At 38.7% G+C, this 11,599-nt stretch overlaps 1 protein-coding gene across 1 annotated transcript; it reads right to left on the reverse strand.

Moving 5' to 3' along the window:
• Nucleotides 1–238: 238 nt before the first annotated feature.
• slc67a2 (solute carrier family 67 member 2) lies at nt 239–8,691 on the reverse strand. The gene is made up of 6 exons (XM_086091183.1): nt 7,565–8,691; nt 5,690–5,777; nt 4,775–4,818; nt 3,155–3,284; nt 2,535–2,744; nt 239–1,251 (listed from the first exon to the last, which is right to left on the reverse strand). Exons 1-6 carry the CDS (start codon nt 7,649–7,651, stop codon nt 443–445), a joined length of 1,368 nt encoding a protein of 455 aa, XP_085947309.1. The 5' UTR covers nt 7,652–8,691; the 3' UTR covers nt 239–442.
• Nucleotides 8,692–11,599: the final 2,908 nt, after the last annotated feature.

Below are 11,599 nucleotides of genomic sequence, written 5' to 3' on the forward strand. Positions count from 1 at the left end.
GTACATTGTTTTCTCGTTTGTTAACAAATTCTGATTGTGTAAATAAGCCTACAAGTATGTAAGTAAACCGCCCCCTGGTGGCTAAGGTGCATACAATGCCCTTTTAATTATTCTGGTGGATTCAATTTTGTATTTTTTGTTCTTACTATAAAAAAAAAGAAGATATCTGATTGTTTTGGCACCACTATATAGTGATTAGTGAGGAGTAGTAATGAAGTGAATGATTCCAAACACAGCCTCATATTCAGTGGTCATTTTGTGTGATACAGCAGCCATCTTGCACAATTAGTGATGCTTAGAGTACAGCTGAAAAAGCACCAAAGTCAAGTCATAAAAATTGTTTTAAATATATAAAACCTTAACCCACTCTTGAAATTTGTACAGTCTGAGAAAAGAGAGAGAACAAAAACAGTTCAGTGCTTTGGGGAATAGTTCTGTGTTTTTACTCTATTTTCGTTGCCATCTTTGTTGTCCCTGTCTTGTTCCATTTGGGGATCCTAACAAGCAGCACGCCCACTGCCACGAGAGCCAGCAGCACCCCCAGAGTGGGGGGTCCGCATGGGCTGAACTCCTGGGTGACGCCTGACAGCAGCGGGGCCAGTACGCGGCCCACGGCCGTCACCGACTGTCCGGCGCCGATCAGAGTCCCGCTGGCCCGCGCCCCGCCTCTTCGCAGCTCCAGGTCGGTGATGCTGGTGCGTCCGACCGTGATGGAGATGGCGAAGAAAGTGGAGGTGAGCAGCACCTGCCACACGCCCTGCGCGGCGGCGTACAACGAGATGAGCAGGCACGTCAGGAGAGTGGAGTGCAGCAGCAGGGCGGCCATGTTGTTGCGGTACAGCTGAGTGACGGGTCCCACCAGGAAGCCGGCCAGCGCCCCCAGAGTGCTGCCGTAGCTGATGAGGTAGCCCGTCGTCTTGGGCTTGAGAGCGAAGCGTTCCTCCATGGCCAGCGAGAAGTTGCTGTAGTACAGCATGATGGCCACCGCCATCAGCAGGCGCACCAGGAACAAGTCCCACATGTCGGACGAGGCCACCATGCGGATCCTGGAGCCCACCGAGGACAGCTGTCTCCAGGCGGGCTCCGGCGGGAACGGCGGCGGATGTTTCTTCAGAACTTCTGGGTCCAGGTCGGTCTTTGCTGGGCCATGGCTGCTCTTCGAGGAACAACCATTGCCGACTGACTTGCTGGAGTTATTGGTGGCGTTGCAGTGGAGGAGAATGTCTCCCCATGGAAGCAGCCATACCAGCCCTGCAGTCAGAGACACACACATGTGAGATTAAGTAGCTCGAAAATCCCGGCGGGAATTTTGAATGGGTCTGCTGACTCGTACACGTCCAACAGCCGCTTTTGGGAAGACTTCATGATGAGTTGTAGAACTTTTTTATACCTTTGCTCTCAAGGTAAAGGAAAGTTTTTCAATGGTTTAATTTCAATAAGGAAAGAAATTTCTATTAAAATAAAACTCAACTTCGGGCTTTTGTTTTAAAAATGTGAAAACATTTTGGAATGGGGCCAAGTTGAAATATGCAATTTGGGACTTTTATTTTGAAAATCCCAAAAATATTGGAATAGTAATGAAACAGAAAAAAAATCAGTAGTAAAAAAAACCTTTCTGAATGAGCTGATGTCTAAAAAACTGCAATTTGGGACTTTTATTTTGAAAATATGAAAACAAAATGGAATGGGAATGAACCGGAAAATTCTAAGTTGTTATAATTTAAATGTGGTAAAATGGCAGTTAGAGGAAAAACAAAACAAAATTGTATTGAATTTTAGGCTTTTATTTAAAAAAAAAGTCCTGGATGAGCTGAACTGTCTAGAATTTTTTTTTTGACTTTTATTTTGAAAATATAAAAACAAATGGAATGGAAATTAGCTGGAAACTTTTAATGAGCTGGAAAAATTCAAGTTGTATTAATCTAAATGTGGTAATGTGGCAGTTAGAGGGGGGAAATAAATTGATAACTGTAAATGAGCTGAACAGACTGAAGTTGGAATGACTCAGACCAAATTCCGCCAAATACTAATCGCCCAATCCATAATTAATAAAATAAGTTCTTTTTTTGATCCCTTAACGCTTACAACAACAACAAAAATGGCAGGCAGAACATCTGACCGTTTTTCAGTTTAGTGGTTAATGTTAAAATACAGAGGAAAATGGGCAAGAATAGAATGGGGGTTTTTTTTGGAAGGGGGGAGAGATTTAAATGTAATTTTTAAAGTCTTATGTTGCGATTTTTTATTTGGGGCTTTTATTTTGAAAATGTGGAACATTTTTGGAATATGAAATGAACAGTTAAAAAAACAGTTAAAAAAACATTTGAAAATTAGAGCTTTTTTAAAAATCTTAGTTTAGGAGTTTTATTTTGAAATAAATTTGAACTAGGAATGAGATGAACAGTTTATGGTTTGAATCGATCAAATAAAAAAACATGGCCATCTTATTTTTGAAAAATTGTAGCATCTAAAATCCATCGGGAAAAAAACAATGTTACTCTGTATGCGCTATAAATGTCCATACGTTCACCCACCGGCATTGGCGAGGAAGATGGCGGCACAGGCGAAGGCGGAGGTATAGAAGCCGCCCTCGTGCTCCGTCAGGTAGCCGCCCACCACGGGACCCAGAATGAAGCCCACGCTGGAGGCGGCGTTGAAGTGTCCCATCACCAGGGGGCGCTCTGCCTCGGACACCAGGTCGGACAGCAGCGCTCTGCAGATGGACAGGGAGTGCTTGAACAGTCCTGAGACGGGAGACAGTCGACAGGCCCGCAACATTATCAAACACACGCTGACACAGTCGGGATCTTTTTGGCTGCTTAGCTCCCTGCCTACTCCAACTGACACAAATTGGCCAAAATAAAATGATAATATTACATAAGAAAACATTTTCCATGCATTTAATTATTCATCAAAAATAACATATGTAGTAATAATAATAATAATAATAATAATAATAACAATAATAGCAAAAACAATCACAATGATCTTTTTTTTTTTTTTGGTCTACTTTTTCCCTCAAGAGCTAGAAAAGAAATTCACTTTGGTGAACACGGCAGATGGTTTTGGGGACTGGTTATGAGACGTTATCATCAAATGAAACACAACGTTGCGATGTTCATGTGTCACTGATTTCAGCAAGCTTGTCCCTTACCGACGGGGACCCGCGAGAGCACGAACAAAGCGATGCTGGTAGACATCCCCAGCAGGCCGTAGCCAAAAGCGCTCAGCAGCAAGCAGGTCAGCAGAGACTGACGGCGGCCCACCACGTCACTCCAGCTGCCCTGAAAGACGCCACCAAACACACACACACGCGCACACACATGTGAAACACACGGACACTTTATTAGGTACAGCGGCACAATCTACTAGACAGTAGAATTCCATTCTCTAACTCGCTTGACATTAGGAGGGCAGCAATATTAATTAAAGGTGAAGTCAACCCCCACCCAAAAAAACAACAACAATAATACTGTATGTTATATGTGACTTCATTAGTCTAAACATGACATTCTGATTAATATTAAATTTGTGGAATATGAATTAATCAGCAAATTCCACTCATTTTTATCCATCTCAGGGGGCGGCCATTTTGCCACTTGCTGTCGAGTGAAAATGACATCACAGTTGCTCAGGGCTCAGGTGACAACCAATCACAGCGCAGCTTCAGAAAACTGGTGAGCTCTGATTGGTTGTTACCTGAGCAACTGTGATGTCATCTTCAGTTCGACAGCACGTGGCAAAATGGCCGCCCCCTGAGATGGATAAAAACGGCTGGATTTTGCTTCATAACTCGTATTGCACAAATGTAATATTAATCAGAATGTCATGTTGAGACTAGTGAGGTCACATACAACATATTATTGTCAAGAAATGTTTACGGTTTACTTTTTTAAATTACTATTTATGTCTCGTGTGAAAGTGGAGAAAAGAAAGAATGATTATTGTAGCAGTGTGGAATGTGTTTTTCATCAATATTGTGATTGTGGTTATTTATTTATATATTTATATATGAAATTACAGCCTTTCTAATTTGAATATTTTATCCTACTACATTGCATTGCTGATTTCAATTCAATTAATTGTTCAGCACTATGCGGATGACAATTGGGGCAAGGACACAATTACAGGGACAATATTTATAAAGGCAGCTTTTTGATAATCCCTCTTTTATTGGATCTTATTGACAGCTGTTCCTAATGTAGTGTCTAGTAAGTGCATAAGGTGGAATTGAGACAGAAATAGTGGACGCCCTTCATTTCTTATTAAGGCTACAGAACAGACCAGTTGTATTCCATTTTCACCCCATCTCTAACACACACACATTCACGCACACGCACCGAGACAGACAAATAATGCGATTAGGACACAGTGAGTTTGGCGTGTTCCGCGTGCAGGCTCTTGTCGACGTATCAAGATTCCGGGAGCAACAGACGCCTCCTTATCTGCCTAATTGGTCGCATGACCCGCCACAATTACGCCCAAGTCGGGAGCTGAGCAGAGGCCTGAGAATCTCGCATCAGACGGAATACTTCACTCGCTGGCTTTTGTCCGGTTTAAGGAGCATTTTTTCCCTCAAGCTGAGAAAAATGTCTATGTTGCGTATGAAAATGGGACATTATATGCATTATTGCTGTTAGTGCGCTTGTGAGTGTGTTGCGCGCACACTCATTTTTGACATACCAAAGACAACAGCGTACGCAACTATTTTCAACACACACTCTCGGCCGTGCACTCAAATTTCGAAGGGAAACAAATAAAAGTTGAGCCTCACCACGATTGTGCTTGAGAACAACTGTAGGATGCCGTATGTGGATCCTGCAAACAAAATATAATGATAAAATTCACGGGAATAAAGTAAAATACAAAGAAAAATTAAAGTTAGGCCTACAAGTCGTTGAGCAATGGCACACATGATTGGTATAACAATAGGGGTAAAAACAAAAAACAAGATTGTAAAATAAAATGTAAAGAATTTTTAAAGAATTATTAAAAAATATATTAAATATTAAAATACTAAAATAAATATATGAAAATAAGAAATACCAAATAAAATAATAAAAATATGGCACTGTTCACATCAAATAAAATGTAAGTACAAAATTAAAATTAAAGTATCGTTAAAAATATACAGAGAATATATAAAGTCTACACACCCCTGTTTAAACGCCAGATTTTCAATTATATAATTTTTTTTAGATCAAGCTAATTAATTTCAAAACATTTTCCCCATTAATGTGAACTTTAACCTATGTAACAAAAAAAAAACATTTTGAGAAAAACTAAGCAACTGAGATAAAAGTTGCACAAGTGTGCACACCCTCTTATAAATAGGGATGTATTGTATCTGTGATCAGAATTAACCAATCGCATTCAAACTCATCTTAAATGGGAGACAGCACACACCTGTCGCCATCTAAAGAGCCTCTAATTAACCCCAAATAAATTTCAGATGTTCTAGTGGACTTTTTCTGGACAGATTTTGCTTTCTAGTAGAAGCACGAAAGTTTCCTCCCACCTTGACTGACGACCCGAGTCACATGTCACAAAAATGTGTTGACTTTTTACATCCACTGTACATCTGTAGCAAACTCCCAATTTTTTTTTTTTTTTAATGATGACCGTTGTCATGTATAGTACGGTGTCTAGTAAAATGAGTGGATTACAGCAAGTAATGGCGACTTCTTACCAACAATACCAGCAACAGTAGGACTTGCTCCGAGCGCTTTGACGTGATGGCTCAACAGCGGGATGATCATGCTCACCCCGAACAAGTCCTACAAAAAAGGGAAAAAAAACAAAAAACACTTTAGCTCAGTAAGCATCTCAAAAATTGGCTTTTATTTTATTTGTGGAATTGTTTGTAACGCAATCACAGAAGGTATCATCGATGGCAACGAGGAAATGTGATGTCACGTGTTTTATTCTTCAAGTGAAGAGACTCACCTCACCTACACAAAGTAATATGTGAGTTTTATTCCAGCATCCTTCTACATCCCCAAAACATCCAGACCTATATGGATTTTTTTAGGTCGATGCTGAATCCGGTAATTGGCATAATAAAATTCCATTAGGATAATTATTAAAAACATATATATATAATTAGTAAAATTACTTCTTTTTTTAAAATGTATCCTTAATGCTTACAACAAAAAAGATTACAGACAGAACATCTGACTGTTTTACAATACTTTGCCATTTAGTATTTGTTTAACTTTACAACATAGAGAAAATCTGCTAAAACGGGACGATATTTTGTGGGGGACCTTTGAATGTCATTATCGTTGTTTTATGTTTCATTGTGTTTATGTGTAATTAATAAATAAATAAATAGTTCGGGCCATCGTCTAAAGTTTAAGATGTTAAGAGGCGTACACACCATTAACTCATTCACTGCCATTGACGACTATATAAAAAAATTCATGTGAACTATTTCTATTAGTTGAACATTTTTTTCATTTCATTAAATTTTTTATGAAAACCTAGATTTTTTTATTTTATATTTATAACAGATAAAAAATTATCATGCGATTAATTATGATTAAACGCCCTTTATTTTTAATATATTTTTTAAATTAGGCCCATCAGGCGATTCATTTTTTAAAATTGTAATTAATCACATGACTTCACTTGTTAACTAACGATTAATCACACATTTTTATATCTGTTATAAATTTACAATAAAAAAAATTCTAGGTTTTCATACTCTTGTTAGCAAAAGTGAGATTTTTTTTTTAAACTAATAGAAATAGTTCAAATGAATTTTGGACGTCTATAGCCGTCAATGGCAGTGAATGAGTTAAAGAGCAATGTTTTTCTTTCATTTGAGTTTTATTACACAGAGGTTAAATTTTTTTCCCACACATATGACATTTTAAGAATATTAAAATGTGACTTCCATGTTCTATTTCCATTTTGAGAAAACGTGTTTTTAAATATGATCAAAAATAAACGATAACGCTCTGGGAAAGGAAGCTCGGTCTTGTTTTTATTCGTCCTACATTGTTGAGATCAGAGCAGATGCTTAACAGTCACTGTTGCCAAACTCTTGATTGAAGCCTCATGGCAAGTCATTACGCCTAACTTTATTTGGTGACCCATCTTATTCTCGCCACCTTTAATTAGATGAACGCAGAGTTAGCAGGGTTGGCACGTAAAAAGTTAGTAGTCATCCTAAAGAATGGGTAATCACATTTTGCCGTCACGTTTGTGTAACACGAGGGGAGTGGTGCCACATGCTGCAACACATTTTAGTGACGCTTTTGAACAGGAGACCCTCATAGTGCACTCTTTGTGTTGCCATGGCAACCTGTAATGTGCAACATCACCTGGCCGCTTCAGGTTCAGGCAAATACTGTATAAGCATATAAATACAATTCAGATAAGCATTACAATTAAAAAAATAATAAAAAGGACATTTACATATGATCATTGTTTTTGCTTTGCTGTTTTTCCTTATACTGTATACGCTAGTTTTATCTGATATTTTACACAAAGAGGTAAAGTATGCCTATAAAGACCACAAAACATTCAAGTGTCTTTTAGCTGGTGTCACTTTACTCACCATGAAGCCAACAACATAGATACAGTGAAGAATCTTTGTCCGTCCTCGTGGTTTCTTATACGAAGTGCTACATTTGTGGTTGTTCATCCTCCCTCTGTGACCGCACGCCTGCCGGCAACGCGGAAGCACGCATCCGACTTGGGACCCAAGTTTCACGTCAAAGGTTCGGCGGTTGTCTCTCAAAGGGGTTGACAAAAAAAACTATCCGGTTTGTATAGTCTTTAAAACCAAATTCAGCGTGAACAAAGGCAGTGTTTACTCCGTGGAATATTGCAGTCTTTCACTAGGGTGGCGGGCATGTCGTTGTTCCTATTTCGTAGAGAAAACCCCCGAGTAGACCGGTCCGACTACCCCCGGTTACATGAATGGTTGGGATTGCCTAGTGACGTCACGACTAAACGCGGAAGTGTTTCTCTTGGTATACAACAAAAACAAAAATTAATCAATTACAGATATTCAATTATTTATTTTTTAAATCAAAAGCATTTGTGTCCATAAGCGACTGTTACAAAACATAAAAGTTATACAAATATTGAATATGTAAAAAGATAAATTGATTTAATTAATTAAATAAGATGTACTTTTATCAAGGGTGTATTCAGACCTGCACTGTTTGGTCCGCTTTAAACGGACCAGTTTGCGTTTCCCACGCTGATCCGGACCTTTTGTGCAGGTCTGAATACACACAAACGAATCGAGGTGCGGACCAAACAAGCGGACGGAGACCCACTTTTTGAGGTGGTCTCGGTCCGCTTCCAAACGCACTCGATGCTGTTCGCTTCGCAGTCTGAATACAAACCACGGCTGATCCGCTCCAACTGCAGGACATATGCGCATTTTTGTACTTAACAAGCCACCGTAGCCAAGCATCGCGGGGGGAATATTGCCCGGTAGTGAATATTGCGCTAGATTCATTCATAATCATCCGTATTCTGTTTAGCCACGGTGTTGTCAGCGTGTTGTGGTGGGCACGCGGAGCAACAACTGCTCCTCCGGTTACTGCACGCAATCGAAGACGCGTTCCAAAATTAGAAACAGCGTCACCGAACCTCCGTTGAATGAGCTGCCAGTGACGCTCGCAAATATCTTGCATCTAATAACGCCACAAATATTCAGCACGCCGGAATTTCATGTTTTCCTCTATTTCCGGGTTTGGTTATGTGTTCAGCCCTCGTCATTTTTGTCCAATGGGAGCACATATCGTCACGCGGTCGACGTGATTACGCAATATAGCTCATTTGCTAAAAGCACAGTGTGAATATGAACCGCACCAAACGAAAAAAAAAATAAAGTCCGCTTTTGGTCCGGACCAAACAAGCGGACTAAAGAACTTCTGGTCTGAATACACCCTTGAATTACCTATCTTGAAACAATGCTGAATTATGAAAGAAAAATGCATTTATTTTTCTATTTAGATGTCATTATTTCATTTGCAATACAAATCTGTTGTTTTGTTTTGCCTCATCAGATGTCATGTGTATACAGTTTCTAAGAATGTAGCACCACCTGCTGGACAAAATAAGCAATACAACAACAATAGTACTGTTACTGTACTTTGCAAAAGTGCAATCCTCTTGATCAAATTACGTTATAGGTATGATTAATTATATTCTTGCTGTACGTTACTATAGTAATTTAACTACTCATCGTTTTGTTTTTGTTCTTGATTTACTATTAAATGTCTTAAATTCTGTTAGTTAATGCTTTGAAATGTATTTTTAATTATGTGAAGTTTTTTTTTTTTAGTTATCTTGTGTATGAAATATGCTATATAAATTAAGGTGCCTTACTTTACCTAATGCAAGGTGACCAAATTTAGCCTAATTGACATTAAAGAATGATCACAATTACTTTTCATATTTTGGTATAGTACCATCACCATCGGCATGTTCCTCCTGTGCTTGTGTTGGTTTTCCTCAGGTGCTTTGGCATCTTCCCACATTCAAATTCCAGTTACTTGAAGATTAAAATTGCCCTTAGGTCTGAATGTGAGTACAAGTAGTTTAAGTACTTTACCCTGCAATTGGCTGGCATCCAGTCCATGGTGTCTCCTGACCCTCATGAGGATATAAACAGTATAGAGAAATGGAGAAACTTCTGATTACATTGCGTGGCAAAAAAAATAATAATAATTGGAAGACTGTTAACCGGTTATCAGCTTTTTAACTTTCTATCGTACATAACTGCAACAGCAAGTGTTAGGTGTGGTTAGGTCACATCGGAGTGTAAATTAGCCAAGCATCTACATATAGGTTAACTGCTAAATATTTCCCGTACACGCTACTGAGCCAGCAGGCCAGTTGGTTCACACTGTCACATGCCTTTAACCCTGAGCAGGTATTGACAGATGGCTAAATATGCAAATACACTGTAATATACTCTGGATCCATTGGTTGACACTGGAATGTCGCCAAAAGTCAAACCGTTGCATATTCAAACCACATTTTTCTGGATATGCCTCGAAAGCTGTGCATTACATGGACATCATCATCATACGTTAAAAAAATACAATAAAAATACCAGTGAAGCAAAGAAGAAAAGTATAATTATAATCATACAACAGAAAATGGAACTTAGTGTGACATAATAAAAGGCTCTAGCTGTTCAGCATTATAAATAGTTTGTCCCTGAAAGCATAATAGATAGTGACAGGCATAAAAAATACAGCATGTATCTGCAAGAACAACGGCTAATGTCTAGCATGATACCAGTTCCCACCCTATTATATGTCTGGTAAGGTGATAATTTGTACTTTATTTTATCTTAAAGAAGTCAACCCAGAAATTGTGCCCAAAAAATTGTGCCAAAAAATCGATTCTCATAAGAATCGCAATTCTTATTTAGTACGATTCAGAATCGATTTACAATGTCCCAAAATCGATTTTATTTCAATTATTTTATACTGTCTTGCCTTTGTTTGTGTGTGCCTTTATTGGGAGCGCTGTTCATGTTGTACTCGATTTGGCCATATAGGGGCAGTGTGGTTCCACGCGGTCTGATACACTGTGAAGTTGTAGCCACATTAGAGAGTAGAAGGAAAAAGTCACGATCAAGTTATTCCAATAAAAGTTGTTTTTTTGCAACGTGGAGCCGTTCTTTTGAGTAATAAAAGTGCCGCGAGTAGCGCGCTAATTAGCAGTATCGGGTCAGACTGGAGTAGATCATTACGATTCTTTGCACATCTTTAAATTGAAGCAAAAATCATTGCCAATCAAATCACTTTGAATCAAAAATCTCTCTTAACCGAAAATCGATTCTGAATCGAATCACAGACCCAAAAACCGGAATTGAATCGAATCGTGAGACATTCAAAGATTCCCACCCCTAATATGCACTGTGCACCCTTGCTAGCGTAAACACAGCATTCTGATTAATATTGCATTTTTGGAATATGAAAAGCAGCAAAATCAACCATTTTTGTATCCATCTCAGGGGGCAGCCATTTTGCTGCTTGCTGAAAATGACATCAAAGTTTCTCAGAGCTCAGACAACACCCAATCACGGCTCACCTATTTTCAGAAGCTGTGCTGTAATTGGTGTTTGCACAGTCTAAATATGTGAATATGTTCATAAATGAGAGGGAGGATGTTCAAAGTCTCTGCTCGACTGGCTTGAGGGCGCTGGGATGCTGAAATAATAATTTCGCCATGGCAGCGTGCATGGCGTCACTCTCGTTGGCTGTAGCAGCTGGAGATTAAAAGTAAACTAACAGCCATTGGTTCTTTCATTGGAAAGTTACTGCACGTTCATATTAACTCATTCACTGCCATTGACGACTATAGATGTCAAAAATTATTTCTATTAGTTTAACATTTTTTCCACTTTTGCGAACAAGAGTATGAAAACCTAGAAACAAAATTGATTGTAAATTTAGAACAGATATAAAATTTGTGATTAATCGTTAGTCATGTGATTAATTACAATTTAACGTTTTAATCGCCTGACGCCCCTAATATATATGTATTTTTTATTCTTAAAAATAAGGGCCGTCAGACGGTTAAAATTTTTAATCGTAATTAATCGCATGACTTCAAT

This window comes from Leptonotus elevatus, chromosome 12, assembly GCF_054856555.1.
Source record: "Leptonotus elevatus isolate MCC_2025b chromosome 12, RoL_Lele_1.0, whole genome shotgun sequence".
Lineage (NCBI taxonomy): Eukaryota > Metazoa > Chordata > Actinopteri > Syngnathiformes > Syngnathidae > Leptonotus > Leptonotus elevatus.

Excerpts from the sequence above, each read along its gene's own strand:
- slc67a2 (XM_086091183.1), bottom strand. The coding sequence starts at position 7,651 with ATGAACAACCACAAATGTAGCACTTCGTATAAGAAACCACGAGGACGG. Across the intron at positions 4,819-5,689 it reads TACTGTTGCTGGTATTGTTG|GATCCACATACGGCATCCTA; the intron begins GTAAGAAGTCGC and ends TTTTGTTTGCAG. Across the intron at positions 3,285-4,774 it reads TGTTCTCAAGCACAATCGTG|GGCAGCTGGAGTGACGTGGT; the intron begins GTGAGGCTCAAC and ends GGCGTCTTTCAG.